The following is a 19,521-nucleotide window of genomic DNA, read 5'->3' as shown; positions in this document are numbered from 1 at the left end:
AACCCCTGAAGAGCAGCCCACCACCACCCAGCGGTGCCGAGGACCCCCCCTAAGCAGTCTATCATAAACTATGGCTCTTGAATAAGAACTTTGTGTGCCATTGTTAAAAGAGATGCCTGTAGGTTATCTTTTGAGGGCAGGTAGTGTGAGCCCATTCTGGAAAAAAGATCAAGCAAGTCGTCTTCTGTAGTGTCATCCATGTTGTTTTGCAGCGCTTTGTCGACTGCTATCCGCTCGGGTTCTGAAATAAATCTGTTGAAGGACATCATCAGAAGTTCTTCATCTACTGAGCTGACTCCTTGACAACAGGCAAGAACAAAAGCTGGTGACAGATGAATTGGTATGATGCCGTGATCCTGGTATCCTTTCAACCAAATTCTTCCAACTGCTTTCCAGTGCTCTTGAGTGAACTCGGGTTGTAGTCTGGGAACTCGTTCTTCCTCCCCTTCACACTGTTCTAAGAAAAGCTCCCAGAAAGCAGAGTACACTTCTCTTGACACACCATCATTATCATAAGCTTTTTCATTTTTTAAATCCTTCTTTAGCTCTGTACTAAGGACTTCTGGGTCCAAGAAGACAGCGATGAGATCTTGAACCACATTAATACGTCTAACTGTAACATAGCGGATGTCCTTTACAGGTTGGGTTTGGAAGACTTGATTGTTGTTTGATGATCCAGCTCCTTCATTCAATGTTGAATGCTTACAAATTGTGAACAGAATGTTATTAAAATCACATATTCAGAAATGCATTTGATATTTGACTACTTCCTAAAAAAGGTGAAGATATTATTAATGTACAGATTAAAGTTTAAAATGGATACAGCTATTTTAAGAAAACATTTCAAGTTACAAAAAAAATTAAAGACCCACTCCAATGAAAATAGTCTTCTTTTGAGTTTTTAACATGTTCTTGTAGCAATTTTCAAATATTAGAGGACCTTTATAAAATAATTCACAATTTAACAATGTTTCTGATTATTTCCTAACTCAAATTGCGTTGGATGATAAAACAAGATGCTACGATAAGTTGAGATTAATGACACAGCTACTGAAATGGGCATGTCAAAGTCTCATCTCCCCCCATGCACTTCCTGACACACTGAGACTTAGATGATGAGCGTTAAACACTTGTGCTGTAGCCAATTGCAATTCTAACTCAAAAATGTATGGCTGCATTGATTCAATACTGCTCGTCATTATTTTTGCGGTGCTATTGTTAGCTTGAGGCTATAAGTTTGCATGTGGGCATGCACACAGAGCTCTAAGCGACAGGGCAGAGTTGCTCAGTGCCAAGAGTCCCGCCCACAACCCAGAATTGTATTTCTAATGAGCTACTGCTGTTGTATATAAAATAGGTCTTAAAAAAACAAAAATGCCTTTTTGATTGTGGTTAAAAACGTCATAATCGTAATTAAAAGATCACTGGGAACAAATTTATGTTAGAAAAAATATATATATTTGGAGTGGGACTTTAAATAATGAATAGAAAGAGCATTTCATACCTGGTATGTGTTGGGGGTTTCAGGGTTCCAGGGAAGAGTGGAGTCAAGACTAGCTCCATCATCACCAGAGAGAGGCCAAAACTGTATTTCAAAGTCTTCGAGAGATGCATTGATAGCCTGGGCGAGATGGGGATTTGAGTCATCATCTAACTGTTCTGCCTCTTCACTGAAGGCTAGGATTAGGCAGTCATCTTCAACTCCATGGCTACTAGTGGGTTGATGTAAATTATTCCCAGCATCATCTGGGGGAGATGAATGGAGGATCTCTATGTAGTTCAACTCAGAGTGGGGTCTTGACTGGTCACTTGATTCTCCTCCCTGTTGATAATAATATTAAAATTAATCTATCAGCTTTGTACATTGACATACAGATTGTTTACAGTGTATCTTGACTAAGACAATAAAAAAATATCAAAAAACTGCAAAAGTGAAATTATTTCAAAATGTATTTGTTTCCATACAAGGAGAGATAGTACACTATTTTTAGGTGCGATCCAAATTATGAATTTAAAAGGTTCTGGGAGTATTTCTCTTGAGTTAAATTATGTTAATTAGAATTTTCTTTTAGGACTTGTTTGACCGGGCTGCACGGTGGTGCAGTGGTTAGCGCTCTTGCCTCACAGCGAGAAGGCCCCGGTTCGACTCCCGGCTGGGACCTTTCTGTGTGGAGTTTGCATGTTCTCCCCGTGCATGCGTGGGTTTTCACCGGGGACTCCGGCTTCCTCCCACCGTCCAAAAACATGCTTCATAGGTTAATTGGTGACTCTAAATTGTCCCTAGGTGTGAATGTGAGAGTGAATGTGTGTGTGATTGAGGCCCTGAGACAGACTGGCGACCTGTCCAGGGTGTACGCCCTTCAGTAGCCGGGATAGGCTCTGGCACCCCGCGACCCCGAAAGGGAAGAAGCGGTCTGGAAGATGAATGAATGACTTGTTTGACCCATGACAGCAAGCAAACTAAATCTCTCTACAAAGAGGTTTTGGTTCAAATAGAAGTTAATGCATATCTTGGACTGAGGCATTAGAATAAAAACCTGACTCCACCCATGTTAAGGTTTCTCTTTGAAAATTAACCAATCACTGAACTCATAATAAGGCAAATTGATTAAATCAATAAATAAATATTAATCAATTTCAATTTAAACAGACCAATCAGTGCAAATTTAACAATATAAAAGCCATTATTATTTATTTTTCATTGTAAAGGAGTGTTCTTGATGAAAAAGTGCTTTATATTTTTAACAAATGCATGTTATTTGCTATTGTGCCAGCTTTTACTTTTATACCTTGTGAGGTTTTTTTTTTATTTTGAAGCTATACTTTCAGAAAACACAAAAGAAATATGCAATAACAGTTACAGACAGGGTTGATAAAATCACATCAATATGTGTTAGAGCTTACTTGTCCACGATTTTCCATTAAGACACGGGGCGATGAATCAGAATCTGATGATTTGGGATCCAACTGATCCCCACCAGTCTTCCTGGCATATTTTCTGATGTGGCGTCTCACAGCTCGTCTCTGCTTTCTTCTGGTCTATAAAAGAAAAACAAAATTGTTACTTATGGACTTTTGATCAGTGGGACAGGTGTTCAAATAGTGATTTTTTTATATGGCCTTAGTATGATTTAGAAAGATTCTGACAGTACACATACACCTGCAAAAAATGTATTATATCCAAACCGTAAGCACCATTTCATAAGTTTGAAATTATATAAGAATTGTTTTTTTATTTTGTTAATTTTTGTTCTGCTATACTATACATCAGCTATACCATTTTTTTATTGAAACACATTGAATGTTTGAAGTTGTTCTGATCAAGGCCCTACAACAGACTGGCGACCTGTCTAAGGTGTATCCTGCCTCCGTCCATCAGTAGCTGGGTTAGGCTCCAGCACCCCCGAAACCTGATGATAGTTGCAGTTAGAAAAATGGAGCCATCCCATTTCCATCCGCCGAGTCTCTGTTGTTGCATGTTTATTTCCAACATTACGGCCTGCCATGTTGCCAGCGAAGATTTTGTCCCGATGCCCCTGAAGTTTCGCTCTTACTCGCTCCATGAGGGATGACTTTGCTTCAGGCCTTTGCAGCGTGGAGCTTTTTTGCTGACAGAACGCTTTAATGGCCAGACGGTCCCCATATCTCCCTATGTACTTGGTTAAGTCCTCGTCAGTTATGACGTTAATCACATGTATGTCGATCTAAAACAAACAAGCACACATCATCCACACACACAATTAAAAATGCTAAGAAGACCGCACATGCGAGGAAAGTTGACGAGTGTCGTAAGTGATCAAAATTGTGAAATACTAACAGAAGTAAAATTGCTTACCTTTTCTTCCACAAGTTTCTGGATGGCATTTTGAGAAATATTACGTTCTTTAAGTAGATTAACAAAGTCTGCATCCTCGTCCTCAGCCATTCTCAAAGCAACTGTAGCTACAGACAGTAAGTGGTGGGAACCACTTATTAACTGGTGCGCACCACTTACTATCTCATGCCCACCAGTTAGTAAGTGGTTCGCACCAGTTAGTAAGTGGTGCCCACCAGATAGTAAGTGGTGAGCACCAGTTAGTAATTTTTTAAATTTTTTTTAACTTTAATTATTTTTTCCTGATGTCGTAAGTGGTGCGCACCAGTTAGTAATTTTTTTTTTTTTTAACTTAAATTTTTTTTTTCCCGATGTCCCTTTAGGGGCTTCGTAAAAACCACCTACACCCGACAAGAAAAAAAAGCCCATCCATTATTTATTATTTCACTTTTTGATCAAAAGTCCAGCTTTTTTTGATGATGCTTTTTTTTGCATTATTGCTTTTTATCAATTCCTGTGAAAAAATATTAGTGAATGTTCTTGTTCTATTTATTTGTGGTATGATTGTTTTTTCAAATGTGTTATCACTAGGGATGTGCCAAAATATCGATATTGCGATATATCGCGATATTTAGTCCTGCGATTGATTCTCGATGGGTTCTCCCAAAGTATCAATGTTATATTTTCATTTGAAGAGGCTGTTGAGCTGAGCGCCTGAGTCGCGCGCCGGAACTATTGCGCAGATGGGCGCGCTGCGTCGGACTTTGAATAGCGATGCACGCGCTCATTCTGGAGAAGCTCCAGTGAGATTCAGGGTCTGTAGCGCGCGTGTGAAGCATGTCTACCTGTCAGCATTTATCATCCATCTGTAGGAGATCCAGCCGGTAAGAAGTGACTTTGTCTGAGCGCTAGAATGACAGCGATCACTTACTTCCTGTTTGCTGTGGGAACTAGGCGCACGTGTGGCTGCATTTTCGGTATGCAGAAGCAAATCGGTTGCACCGCTTACCCCACATGCGCGAACCACACGTCACTTCCGCTCTTCACCCGCTATACCACAGAGTCATTTCTAAACAGAAAAACTCCTGGATCACAAGAATTTATGTTTTTCTCAACAACCGAGAGCTTCTCCTGACGGGATTACTGTACGAAAAAAAGCCACCGAGTTACCGTTACTAACGTGTTTGGATTTCCGGAGAAAATAAAGTGTGTTGAAGTGGCGCTGTATCCTCTTAGCTTAGGGAGTAAACTGCCGTCGTGTAAAACAGCAAAAGAAGAAAACATTTGTAGTCCGTTTGTAGTCACTGCAAGATCGTAAGGTCCTGATCCCTAACGTGTCTTTTTCCTTTCGTTTTTCAACAATAAGTGAATGTTTTCACTATGATAAACATTTTAAGTGCTATATTAACATCCTACGAGGTTATTTTTGTTGTTGCCGTCTGAAGACCGGAAAATGCTGGTTCACGCATGCAGGAGAGCGGTGCAACCGATTTGCTTCCGCATACAGAAAATGCAGCGACAGCACGCTTCGCAGTTGTTTGTGTGTACTTCAAGGACCGTCGTAATTTTCGTTTTCATGCACTTCAATGTTTAACCTGCTGGTGTACGGTGTAACTTTGGAAAATTTATAATGTGATGTTTTCAAAAAAAGAATTACTTGTTGCTAATGTTAATTTAAAGTGACTCTTAAATAAAAAAGCAGGATTTGATGTATGAACTTAATTTTAAATGTAATTAAAGTAAAGTACATTAATTCACTGTAAAATTAGGGAAGTTGCTAATTTGTTGAAGCCGTTAAAATAATTTTCTTTTGCTATCATTATGTGTTTTAAGGTTTTTACCTATTGACTGCTGACTGACCAAATGGAAAATAAATAAAGATTGGAAAAATTATCTCAAGTGACAGTCTGAGTAAATCCGCCTTCAATTTTGGATGCTCAGCCCTTTTCAAGTGAAGGAAAAGTGCAGAAAAATTAGGTCAATTTTGAGAGAGGCTGTAAAACATTATATTCATCATCCTTTGGTGTGACGTTCTTTTGGAGGTAGATAGCTGTTGTCACTTGATTTATTTAATTTTTGTTCTGTTGCTTACAACAATTCTGCACTAAGTAGTAGCACTGCTGATCATGTTTACTATAGTTAACATTGAATCTGACAGATGATTCCAATTCAGTTGGTGTTAATGCTTGTCAAAGACATAGTTTTACTGATTTCAACAATGTTGCACAAAAGTGTCTATAATTTGCTGCACAAAATAAAAAAGTTGTTTATTATGATTGTGCTTAAGATAAAAAAGATAAATGGGGATATATTTCCCAAAAAAACACATTCTTCTATATAATGGTAGTTATTAGAGAGCATTTTTACCAATTATCGCAGTATCGCGATATTATCGATATTGTGAGCCATGTATCGCGTATCGTATCATATCATGAGGTACCCAGTGATTCCCAGCCCTAGTTATCACCAGAGATTACTACTAAAAGTATCATTTTTGGTGCACGTAGTGTCACAGGGACTGCACGTACATGAGGGAGAAACAGTTACAAGAAGTTGTTTCACTTTAAATGTATTTGAAAGGAGAAAACTGAACATTAATAAAGCAAAAAGTTGAACTGTATTTAAAAAAATATTTTATTACTTTTTTTTTTTTTTGCATTTTATGTCGCTTTTTTACAAGTTTTTTAGGGGTTTTTCCTTACCGGGAGAGAGGGTCTAGGGGCAGGGATGACCAGTTTTACATGCTTGTTCAATTCAATTCAATTTTAGTTATGTAGCCCCAAAACCACAAAGAAAATTTGCCTCATTGGGCTTCATGCAGGTAATTTTACAGATGCAAAAAATTAGTCATAAAATATGAACAATAGTTAAAAAAAAACTAACAGACTAAGTCCGTGTAGTAAACATTCATACATAAAAAAAACATTTTACATTAGTAATTTTGTGCATAATTTTGAAATCTTAATAATTAATTAATTTAGCCGGCAAAACCATCAAACAGCCGCTTGGGAGCTGAAAGAGATTTAGGAGTTTCAGATTTAATATTCATCTATAGTGTAACTTTTTTTTCCCCACATCTTTCTTTGAACAGTGGTATAGACCACATATGTTGTAACTTTGTGTCATTTTCACACTGCTGACTGATTTCTAATGAAGTCAGGTTATTTCTTAAACCATGTTCATAGTTTGCACAAAATCATTGATTTAAAAATGAAGTTAAATGAAAGACAAGATGATCTTTTTTATGCTGTTTTATACTTGAGAATCTGAGTCAAAAAAAGTAAAGTAATGAGTAGTGAATCACTTTTAAAATAGGTATAATTAATTCTAATTTTATCTAGTACCTAAAGTAATGAATTACTTCTCAAAAGTAATTTACCCAACATTGCCCACACATAGATCTATATAATCCAGAAATGTTCTGTCTGATCAATGATTCCCTCAATCCTTGGTTGGTCCAGATCTCTTCATCAAATGTAGATGAAAGAAGAAAGTGATGATCTAGATAAGAATCTGTTTGTTTCTCCAGATCCTTGAGCTGCTGAACATCTGAATCCAACTGATGTTTCAGATCAACACTCCAAGTTAGAATGAGAAGATGAAGTGCAGTTCTCCATCAGTCCACCGGGGGAGCTGCAGCACAATAACTGTCCACTTGATGCTGAGAGAGACAGTGGAGCTGATCTCAGATCAGTTCATGCTGCAGCTCTGATGATCATCTCCACTTCCTCTGATTCCTCCATCACTCTGCTCTCCACCTCCAGGAACAACATCTCTGATGATGATGATGATGATGATGATGATGATGATGATGATGATGATCCTCTCTGATCCAAAAGGAGGAACATCAGATTCAGAGGTACCACCTGCAGAGAGAAAGTAGAAGTCCAGAGATGAAGCAGTGTCTGTATCTGATCCTGGTGTGTCAGTCAGTGATGCAGCACAGCAGCAGAAAGAGCAGCAGGAGCTTCAGTCCTGTTCAGAGCAGCAGCTTCCTGTCATCTTCACCTGTTGGAGCTTCTGCTGCTCTGATTGGCTGACTGTTGTCCTGAAGCCTGTCATCATTCTCCTCAGAGCTTCACTGAGAAGCTGCAGCTTCACAGGAAACTCTGCATCTTTGCTCTCAGACTAACTTTAGGACCAAACATCTGGAAGCAGCTGGACTGACTCCAACCCTCTACTGACCTCAGAGTCTGCAGTTTGGAGTTTGGACTCTCCACCAGATCCAGGAGCTGCTTAACATCTGAAGACTGAAGGTTGTTGTCTCTCAGGTCCAGTTCTATCAGGTGGGACGGGTTGGACTTCAGAGCTGAGATCAATGCAGCACAGCTGGTCTTTGACAACCTGCAGCGCTCCAACCTGAATTCAGAAGAAAGAGTTTCATTTAAAGACAAAGTTTCTGTTTTAAATCCTTCAGTTCTTCTAAAGACTTCAGGGCTGAAGATCAGAAAGTTTAGAAAAAGTCCAAAAATGTGAAGACAGCAGCAGATCAAAAGAGTCGAGTAGAAGCAGAAAAGAAAAACATTCAGGAACATTCAGGACAACATGCAGCTGCTTCAGTAAAGAAGTCCAGATGTGTGAAAGTCAGCACTTGCTTTAAAGGAGTCTGTTGGACCAAAGCAAAGACACACAGAAGAACTGCATTTTATCCTTTATTTTCTTTAAAATTACATTTCCCTTTTAAAGAACAAGTTTGATGTCACAATCAAAATGAGTCTGGCGAGACGCTCATCAGATTCCTGGTGCAGCTATCATTAGACCCCGGTGTGGAGTTTACCAGAGCGCGGGGAAGTTTTAACTCTTGTTCTATCTTATGGGGTCCAGATGACCCCACCCTTATATTGATGTGTGAATACCTTCCTTGACAAAGGTGGGCAGGATTTTATGTCTGCTATAGACACAGGTGAAGATAAAAAAAAAAAAATCCTTGGAAAAAAAAAGTTCTGTGTTCAGCCTTGTAGAATGTAAACATGACTAGGATAGCACAAGGATTAACAAAAATCTGTACAGGCAATGCATCAATGTGCACCTTTGCTGAAGGTATTAAATGTGGCCAACATGAATTTCTATCTGTTTTTTTTTAGTTGATTGCACTTAAATACATAGAAATATCAGCCAAAATAGAAACTGTTATGATAAAATCTACACAAATTACTGGAACAACCTTCCTTTATCTCTACGTTCCATTTAATCTCTGTCATTCATTTTCTTTGTCCCTTTTAGGGTTGCGGGGTGCCGGAGCCTAACGCCGGAGTCACACCGGACCCGATAGCGCTGCGAAGCGGTGCGGAACGGAGTGCGCTTATATTCGGCGCCCATGTTAACCTATGGCGTCGGTCACACCAGGCGTGGAGGGTCCGCGCGGTGCAGCGCAACGTTTCGGTGTCTGGCCTATTTTTTCCGCGAGCCGCGAGCGCTCCGCGTCAATACTGGCAGGAAGTTGCATCAAAATACATGAGAAAATCCGGTTTATTTTCAAAATAGAACCAATTTTTCACAATAAAACTCTGCGATTGACAAATGTTATCAAGTTTTTGTGTCTAAACAGACTGTAGAGATGAAAATATGCATACAATCAAAACACACAGACACGCGTGCGCGAGAGCCCCCACCCCGGACACCACAGATCTCCGGAGCGGGTGTGCTGGGCTGCAGGGTTCTGGGAGGAAAAAAAGCAGTGCAGACGGGGCCCCCCAATGCAGTGGGGGGACACTGGAGCGGGGCATGGGGCTGTGTTTGAATGAGAGAGAGGCAGAGGAGCGGTTCTTCTTGGAAGAAACATCAGGTAATATTTTGAGTTTATTAATTTACCGACGGAAACACCTGGGAGCGCGTGCGTGCACACAGACACACAACAAAACAGACAGACACGCACACGCGCGCACAAACCGATCAATGAAGTGGGCCGACTGCAGAGTTGGGGGTGGGGTCTGTGTCAACAGGGGCAGAGATGATGGCAAAAAAAGTAATAGCTCTAGCAGAAGTGCCCGTCGACCGTAACGAAAAAAAAAAATCGCATCTGGTGTGACCAAGAGAGCACTCCGCGCCGCTTTGCGGCGGTATCGCATCCGGTGTGACTTCGGCGTAACCCGACTACTGAAGGGCGAAGGCGGGGTATACCCTGGACAGGTCTCCAGTCTGTCACAGGGCCTCGATCACACACCCATACACTCTCACTTTCACACCTAGGGACAATTTAGAGTCACCAATTAACCTATGAAGCATGTTTTTGGATGGTGGGAGGAAGCCGAAGTCCCCGGTGAAAACCCACGCATGCACGGGGAGAGCATGCAAAATTCACACAGAAAGGTCCCTGATGATGTTTTTCAAACCCCCCTGCCGGGATTTGAACCAGGGCCTTCTTTCTGTGAGGCAAGAGCACCACTCTGCAGCCCTGTCATTGTTTAAGAAAGCTTTTTTGTCATGTTGGGTAGGGGTGGATATTGAGAACCTGTCCTTCTCGGTGTGTGTGTGTGTGTGTGGGGGGGGGGGGGTATTTAATCTTTGTTTTTACTATTTTGTTTAGTTTCTACTCTGTAATTTCTTATTTCTTGAAATGGAGGACCCCCTCCCCTCCCCCATGAAAACAAGATGTTCCATCTCTAGGGGTTAATCCTCCCACTTCAGTTTAAATATGTAAATAAAATAAAAATAAAATGAAAGGTGAAAATATTCAATAAAACATCCAATATTGGAGGATATAATTTATTTGTTTTTTGACTTGAAAATGATCCAAGAGAGGAAAACCAACACAGTTAGGTAGGACATTTATGAAATGAATAGTTAATTTTTTTTCACAATTGTTAAGGTTAAACTTTAAAAACCTTAAATTATTTACCTAAAATTGCGTTCAACTGTGTTCAGTTGTCAGCTTTTCCTGTTTAGACCAGAAAACCAGAATTCACTATACACATTCACTACACACATTCTTGGCCCCGTCTGCATTTTGTGTGATGTCACCGTGAAAAGGGTCTGTTATACTTGTGATCAAACTATTGCAAAGCTAAAGGAAAAAATAAACTAACAGCAAAGCTAAAACTAAAGGAAACACTTTTGCAAACTCCTTTGGAGTAGCCTCCAAACAAAAGACCCTTTTCACATGATGTCACACAAAATGGAGACACAACCACATTGTGTAAAGTGACTTCCGGTTTATGAATTCAGCCCAACAAAGAGGAAAATGCTGTTTTAAAAATATTTTACATACATAATAAAGGATAACCGAAAAAATTATAGATGTCCTGCCTGGTTGTATTTGTTTTCCTCTCTTAGATTGTTCACAAATCAAAATATAAATGTCAGTAATCCTGCCTGCAGAATGCTGCACAGCTGCTTCCCCAAATTCATATGGACGATATTAAACAAGTCGTGGATCATTCCTCTCTTTAAATCTGGTCAAAATGTCTTGTTCTTGTTTGTATATGAAGGTAATTAAGATTTTCTTCGAATTTATGATCCTAATTTAATTTATGCTAGCTGTCCACAACAGGGATGGGATGTAGAGCTGCTGAAGAACTTTTCTTCTCAGTTAAAGTTGTTTGCATTAAGTTGTTCACAAAATCACTGTAAACAGAGCAAAAGTAAATCAATATCTATGTGTCTTACATTAAAGTAAACTAATAACTGATGCATTAATTGTTGACGTTGCATCCGTTTGCTATTACTCATAACGTGTCTGATCTATGACAACAATAGTTGGAAAAGTTTGGGAACCCTGCAGAATTTATAGTATGCACTACCTCCTTTGGAAGAGCTAAGACCAATATCTTTTGTTCAGAAAGTAATTAAGAAATGTCAGTCAACAGGAACAGTGGAAGTTAAAGCAAGATCTGGATGATCAAGAAAAATCCTGGTCATCCAGACAGAGCACCTCACAAAATTGTGAGAAAGTGAGTCCAAACCCTCATTTAACTGCACCATCCCTCCAGAAAGACCTGCAGACTCTGGAGTTGTTCTACACTGTTGTACTGTCAAGAGATACTTGTACAAATATGGTCTTCATGAAAGAGTCATCAGAAGAAAACATCTTCTACGTCTCACCACAGAATTCAATGTTTGAAGTTCACAAATGAACATATAAACAAGTCTGAGGCATTTTAGAAACAAGTTCTGTTAAGGAGGTTAAAATTGAACTTTTTGCCCACAATGAGCAAAAGTACGTTTGGAGAAGAAAGGGTCCAGAGTTTAATGAAAATAACTAGAGCTGTCAGGCGATTAAAATGTTTAATCGCGATTAATTGCATTTTGTCCAGAGTTAACTCACGATTAATCGCAAATTTACATGTGGCCTTTTTTTAAGGAAAAAAATGTGTGCTTCGTGGAATTTAGCAGTTCTGCATTAATTATGAAAACAAGAATAGCTAAATTAATAGTTTTCATCAGAACTACTTTATTTTGTAACATTGTATTGAGATAAACTTTCTTAACAATAAAAGGCTGTAACATAAAATGTCTAACAAAAGCCCAAGTGCAAGTGAAGGGCATTTTAAATTCAAAACTTCAATCAACGTTCAGTAAAATAAAATAAAAAAACATCAAAAATAAAATTTCCATAACACTTTCATGTTCATTTTTTGTCAGGACCAAATCTTTTCCTCCTCTGCTGAACTACAGTAATGAATGAAATAGAGATTTATCATTTCCAATAAACTTTTGTTTTTTAAAACATTAAAGACTGAGAAAAGCGGGATACTCTGTGGATAGTTTGACAGTCTGTTACTGCCGCCGCGTTCTCTGGCTGCAGCTCGACGCAGCAACGTGTCCAGCGGAGCTCACGGATGAATATGCCGGCAGACAGACCGCTATGCTGGGGTTGGATCACGCTTAAACCTCCAGAACAGTTAAAACGTCCCCCGGTGCGCTTGCTGTTCGGAACGTCGGGGGTCCGCATAGGGCTGGGCGATATGACGATAAAAAACCGTGTACGATATCCAAAGCTGATGATCTGTCATTTTTAAGATATCGTTATATCGCGATATTCTACGAAAAGCTGCAAGAGCGAGAAGGCAAAAGCTTGTTGACAGCTGTGACTTTAAATCCGAGCTGCTGCTGCTCCTCCTCCTCCTCCTCCTCCCCGGTGTGTTTTTCCTGTTTGGAAGTCACGTGACAAACAACGGGACAGAGTCGCGTGCGCCGTCGAGTAATGAATGACGGAGGTCCGAAAAAGTAACAAAAGGAGACGCAGTGTCTTGCAATCGACTTCAAAAATAATCCGATGGAGAGGAATCATCACGGGACAGGAATCGCATTTTAATAGAGAGAAATCAGGCTGAGAACTTTGAACTGTGTGCTAAAGTTTAGGCTAAAGTGGGTGCTAGCAACCTGTGACAGACATGCTAGTTTGGTTCTTTAATGTATGTTTTTATTAATGTTTCGTGTTTTTAAACATAGCGGATGTTAATCGCACGTATTTACGTTCAACCTGCACAAAAACTGATGGTAATTCATGTAGGAAACACGTAAAATGTTCAGTCAAGATGCACGGTGCTGCATTGTTTTGCTAGCTCTTTGCATAGCTTTTGCTAGCTACTGTAAGAGCCTAAATCTTATCGTCGGTCGCACTCCCCTTGTAAGAAGTGTAAGTGAGTTTGCACATAATTTTCTTAATCCGTGGCGTCACCGTTGAGGTTCTTTCTTGGTCGTTCGGACCGAATAAAAGCCCAACTAGAAGAAACAGCGCTAATGCTAACGCTAGCTTTCTGCTCAGTGACAAACACAGCAGAGAGCAGATGTTAGTGAAGGAGCTGTGGATGTAAACTTTTTAAAACTGCCACAACATTTACTGCTATTATCTCTGTGTTTTGAATCTTAACAGTTTGGCAGATGTATTTGATGTTATCATCCAAGTTTAAAAATGTTTTTGTATCAGTTAAAGATGCTAGCTGGAGCCTTTTTCTCAAAGTACAACGAAGTCGTCTATTTGAAGGTAAATTCTGAAGCAATTGAGATTTATTTACCATGTATGTAATCAAAAATAATAAAAGTTTCAGTTTCATTTTAAAATGTGGTAAATGGTGTTTTTTTATTATTATTATTTTTATTATTTAGCACTTTGAGCTGTTTTTTAATAGAGAAAGGACTTTACTAAACTTTATCAGTCATTCATGCTATAAACTTCATCAGTCTCCCTCATTTCTGGTCTTGGGTGACAATCATTTACAAGCTGTTTTATGGATTTTAGCACAAAGGAAAAATTAAAACTCACTGATATTTAGAAGATGTTCATTTGACAGCAATGCATTATCTGTAGAAGTAGAAGACGCAATTCTTGCAATATTTACAGGTTAATCTTAATAGATAACTATTTAATTCGAATAAATGTAAATATTTGTTCAAAAATATGTTTACTTCTTTCAACTAAAATCAATATAATTAAATTTGAATTTAATTTAAAAATATCGTGATAAAATCGAAATCGTGAAATAAAATTAAAAAAATCGTGATTTAATTTTTTTGCCATATCGCCCAGCCCTAGGTCCGCAGCTCCCGGGACGCGGCGCCGGACGCAAGCCGGTACCACCAGACGTGGTACTGGACGCAAACCGGAGCCCGGTCAGGGTGCAGGAGCTCTCCAGGCCCTAGCGCCGGCCGGTTTTAGCTCGCAGCTCGGTGTTTGGAGACCCGCCCGTGATTTAGTGAGAGCAGCCGGTGAGTTGGAGGGCGGGACGCCCCCGCCGCGTTATGATAAGGCACGTATGAGAAAATGCACGATTAATGCGTCAAAAAAATTGTCGGCGTCAAGCACAGATTAACGCGTTTTTAACGCGACAAATCTGACAGCTCTAAAAATAACCTTTGTCCAACTGTTAAGCATGGGGGTGGATCAATCATGCTTTGGGCGTGTATTGCAGCCAGCGGCACAGGAAACATTTCACGAGTAGAAGGAAGAATGGATTCCACTAAATGTCAGCAAATTTTGAACACTAACTTGATGCCATCTGTGAAAAGAAGAGAGGATAACTTCAACAAATAATGATCCTAAACACACCTCAAAATCCACGCCATCTTACATTAAGAGGCATAAATGTAAGGTTTGCAGTGGCCTTCCCAATCACATGACCTCAACATCATTGAACATCTATGGATAGACCTGAAAATAGTAACAGACATCCCAGAAGTCTCTAAGAACTGGAAGACTTTTGTAAAGAAGAATGAATGAAGAAATATCTAACAAGTTATTTTACTCTTTATTCAACTACATGTTTGATAGAATATATGTACTCTTCACTTGTAAGATAAACATATTTAAAATGAAAGTTATGAGTTTGAATCATTTATTCTATTCCTTAGTCCAAATGTCATCTGACATTATTCTGACCCTTAGGCCATGTCCACACGTAGGCGGGTATTTCGACAAATGCATATCTGCTGACCTCCGTTTTATAAAAAGTGTTGCGTCCACACATGATTGTTTTTTTTTAAATGATTCCATCCACACATCCCCGCATACTTGCGCTTTAAGACACGGTTATGAGCTTGCCAGAACAGTAGTTGACAGTGTTATCCTAAAAGTAAGTGTAAATCTATTCAATCAGAGCACTCCTTTCTGTGTTGTCATTTCATCCGGTAGGACGACTTCCAGCTCAAAATTCTCCCACCACCTGGCGGTGCGTCCACGTCGGACCCAAAATCTCCGACAGGGTCTTTTTCGAGTGACATGCCTTCGAGGAGGAGGAGGAAGGGATATTGGGTGTAAAATAGTCGACTGCAAAGCGCTTCTTCTCCTTTGCTCCTCGACAAGAAGCAGTAATTGAGTTTGTAAAAAAAAAGCAAGTATAAAGCGCCTGTACCGGGGTAATAAGTAACACACTCCTCGGGTCCATGCTGACCGCTGTCCGACATAAACAACGGCGCATCTATGATGTGTATGCATTAATTGCCGCAAAAAATGATGTTTATAAACGTAAATCACTGGTTATTCATGTCCACACTCTGACGCAAAACCGGAGTTTTCCAAAATCTTCACTTTAGCGGAGTTTTCCAAATGCACCGTTTTGAGTGACTTAAACCTTCGGTTTTATGTGGATGACAGGCCAAAACGTATTAAAAATATATTTGTTTTAGCAGATACCCGCCTACGTGTGGACAAGGCCTAAATGATGGTGTTTCAATCTTGTAAAACGTGAAGGCTTAAATTGCAGATGTGAAACAACCAAGTTCCTTTTTTCAGAGGTGATAACTCTGAAAGCAGAGTTAAAATAAGTAAAACAGCTTAAGATAGAACATTAAGGAACATTTCAACACAATAATACAGTTTAAAAACAGAAAAGGTTTAGTGAAAAAACTACGTCTTGCTAGGATTTAAAAGCCAGAGAAACAAAAGGGTTTTAAGACTGGTTGTAAAAATGGACAATGAGGGAGCAGCTCTAACGCTCAGAGGGAGGCTGTTCCACAACTGGGGAGCAGCAACAGAAAAGGCCCTGTCCCCTCTGTGCCTCCTCCTGGACCTCGGTACCTGCAGGAGCAGCAGGTCAGCTGACCTGAGGGACCGAGAGGGGGAAAAGAGGTGAAGGAGCTCAGAGAGGTACAGAGGGGCAAGACCATTTAGACATTTAAAAACATACAGCAGAATTTTAAAATGAACTCTATCAAACACAGGCAGCCAGTGGAGCGATGCAAGGACCGGGGTGATGTGCTCTCTTTTTCCTGTACCAGTTAAGTCGATCAGCAGCGTTATGAACCAACTACAGACGAGAGAGCAAAGACTGACTTAATCTAAAGTAAAGTCCATTACAATAATCCAGACGGGACGAGATGAACGCGTGTATCAAGGTTTCTAAATGCTGCCTGGAAAGAAACGATTTTCCCTTAGCCAGCCGTCTTAAATGGTAGAAACAGGACTTCACTACAGATCTGATCTGGCCCTCCAATTTAAAATCACTGTTGATCCTAAAGACAAGGTTGGTAATAGTGGATCTAAAATGGGTTTCCAGTGGGCCCAGGTCAGCAGAAGTAGACTCACAGGGCCCACTTGGTCCAAACACTATGACCTCTGTTTTCTTTTCATTAAAATTTAAAAAGTTCAGGGCCAGCCAAGCTTTTATGTCCTTCAAACAGTCCAGGAGTGTTTTAGCTAAGAAGCCATCATTCTTTTTTAGAGGTAGGTAGATCTGGCAGTCATCAGCATAGCAGTGGAAGGCAATGCTGTGTCTCCGAAAGATCGAGCCTAACGGCAGCAAGTATAGAGAGAACAGCAGTGGTCCTAGAATTGAACCCTGCGGAACCCCACATGACAGGGGGCAGAGGACAACTCAGCATCCAAGATGCGCACACAGAACGACCGATCAGCCAGGTAAGACCTGAACCAGTCAAGTGCTGTTCCACGAACGCCCACTAGGTGCTTTAAACGAGATATTAAAATTGTATGGTCCACTGTATCGAAGGCAGTCGTTAAATCAAGCAGAACCAGAACCGCAAGCTTTATGCTATATGGTGTGTTCTGGCAAAAAGCGTCCTCTTTCTCTGGGGGTCACATTCCCTCTTGAATATTTGCTCCTTTCCTTCCTTTTTTCAATAAAAATATAGATACATTTACTGCTTTAAGGGTTTTTAGTCGATGTCTTTATTTTAGTGTTTCACCTGCTATCATGAGATGTGTATTTTTGATAAAACAGATGTGTCCACCATAAATATTATTTATTTGATTCTAATGAATTTAATCATGAACATACTCATAATCTCTGTATTCAGAGTATTTCCTGTTCAAAGTGATATTTTGTGCAAAACTTAGTAATATATATTTATGCATAAAATTTCATTTGAATACTCACTCTCTAAATATATGTACTAATATGTATATATATATGTATATATATATGTATATATATATATATAAGATTTAGTTTTACATCAAGCATTTTTGTTTTCAATCCTATTTTTTCTTTGTCTTAAATACAGAATTCAACTTAACTCCTGTTAACTTACTGTTAGATATTTTGACAGTAGTTGACAGAAATTTTGTATTGAATACAAACAAAAATTGTATCCAAAACAGCAAAAAATCAATTTCACAACAGAAATGTTAAAACTAAACCTAGATGTACTATTCATATATTTTGTTTTATTTTAGAGTCAAACTAAACCACCCTGCATTTTACATTCTTCCTCAGTTCTTCTTCCTGTATCTACTCTGTTTAAAGAAAAAATGCTGATATGAAACAGAATCATAAGTAGATAAATATACTGGTTTATAAATCAGACTGAAAGAGTCAGTGCCTCATTACCCACAAGCTTAAGTGCACATCACTGGTCTGTAGTGAGGGGATTTAAAGGGACCATACCATGAAAAACCAACTTTTTGAGCTTTTAAGTGTATTTTATTGTTCATTCGTCATTATAAAGAACTCCAAAGTGGTATTTTGATTCATTCATGCATTTCTGAGTTATCCTCTACATATGGCGCTCTTAACAGAAGCCCCTCCCTTACCCACAAAAACGAGCGGGTCCTTGTGATCTGATGTCACAGAGTGAGACCGCCCCTTTCAGGAAGAGTATGTGGTGTATGGTATGTGCATCCATCTTTGGGAAAAAAAATGGATATTTATTTTTGAGGGAAAAGCAAATATACGCTGCCTGTTCTAGAATGAAATCAAATGGGCGGCAGCCACACGCAGCAGCAGGCAGAGCCTCAGGAATTGAGTTGTTTTACTTCCGGGTAGGACAAAAACTAAAGGAAATAACTGCTGGTAGTATTTCATAAATGTGTTTTTTAGTGTTCCAAAGGTAATATATGATCATATATGTGGATATTGTTCACTGTGAAAGGCTTAAGGAAATCATGGTATGACCCCTTAAATATCCAGACTACCCTGTTTCTCTGCCATCTCCATCTTACCACATTTCAAATGCGGTTAACTGCGTTTTTGTTATAGAGAAATAATTATGGGTTTTTGAAGTTTGGATGCATGAATTCTGTGTCAATTTAGCTGAAATGCTTGCAAAATACGGTTCATAAATGAACACATGATCTGTGTAATTAATATTACATTGTTTTTAAAATGACTTGAAACATTAATAGTAGGACTTGTGACTCGACTTGGGACTTGAGTGCTTTTGACTTGGGACTTGACTTGTACTTGAGGAAAAAGACTTCGGACTTGACTCAGACTTGAGGACAAAGACTTGGGACTTGACCTTGACTTGCAAACCTATGACTTGGTCCCACCTCTGCCTGTTTTTTCTGAATCTCCTAACAGAAACTGTTCACTTCTGTGATGATTTGTGATGTCTACTTAAGAGTTTCTTTTGTTACACACATGCAAATGTCTGTCTGATGTTAAGCATTAGAACCAAAGTGATTATCAGTAGAAAAAACAATCAATGTTTAAAGTAAAATCATTTCTAATAAATAAATCTGACTGATGTTGATTTCAATAACCAAAATAGTTTATAGAAATAGATTTTTCATTTTTTTATCAGTTGTTAATTACTTTCCAGAAAGAGTTATAGAATACACAGACCCTTTTTACGGTGACGTCAGAAAAAATGGCTACAGGGCCGGAAACGGGAATTTTTACTTCCGGTTAGGGCTGGGCGATATACAGATATAATCGATTAATTCAAATTTTATGTTTTAGACGATTTATTTTTTGAAAATCGAGATTTTATTTTTCCCGTACTCTGCCCTCTTGGGCTTCTGTAGGCCGGCGTAAAGTCAGCTCCTGCAAAGCGCAGACATGAAAGCTGCAGATAGCAGAGGAGATTCTTCA

The 19,521-nt window shown here is 39.3% G+C and overlaps 2 protein-coding genes across 2 annotated transcripts in view; both read right to left on the bottom strand.

Annotated features, from left to right (window-relative positions):
• Positions 1–3,972, bottom strand: part of LOC112141753 — a 7,835-nt gene extending 3,863 nt beyond the window's left edge. The window contains exons 1-3 of the mRNA XM_024264909.2: positions 2,905–3,972; positions 1,505–1,822; positions 67–701 (exon numbers count right to left, since the gene is read on the bottom strand). Of these exons, the coding sequence (XP_024120677.1) occupies positions 69–701; positions 1,505–1,822; positions 2,905–2,922 (969 nt within the window). The 5' untranslated portion in view covers positions 2,923–3,972 and the 3' untranslated portion in view covers positions 67–68. The remainder of the gene's footprint in view (positions 1–66; positions 702–1,504; positions 1,823–2,904) is intronic.
• LOC112141759 (NLR family CARD domain-containing protein 3) overlaps positions 3,351–19,521 on the bottom strand; it is a gene marked incomplete at its 5' end in the record, with an annotated part of 45,428 nt that continues 29,257 nt past the window's right edge. Inside the window, 3 exons of the mRNA XM_036210911.1 lie at positions 3,351–3,410; positions 3,555–3,704; positions 8,035–8,173. Coding sequence (XP_036066804.1) covers positions 3,351–3,410; positions 3,555–3,704; positions 8,035–8,173 — 349 coding nt within the window. The remainder of the gene's footprint in view (positions 3,411–3,554; positions 3,705–8,034; positions 8,174–19,521) is intronic.

Source organism: Oryzias melastigma, unplaced genomic scaffold (assembly GCF_002922805.2).
Source record: "Oryzias melastigma strain HK-1 unplaced genomic scaffold, ASM292280v2 sc00299, whole genome shotgun sequence".
NCBI classification, from domain to species: domain Eukaryota; kingdom Metazoa; phylum Chordata; class Actinopteri; order Beloniformes; family Adrianichthyidae; genus Oryzias; species Oryzias melastigma.
This window is presented reverse-complemented; position numbering and strand designations above follow the sequence as displayed.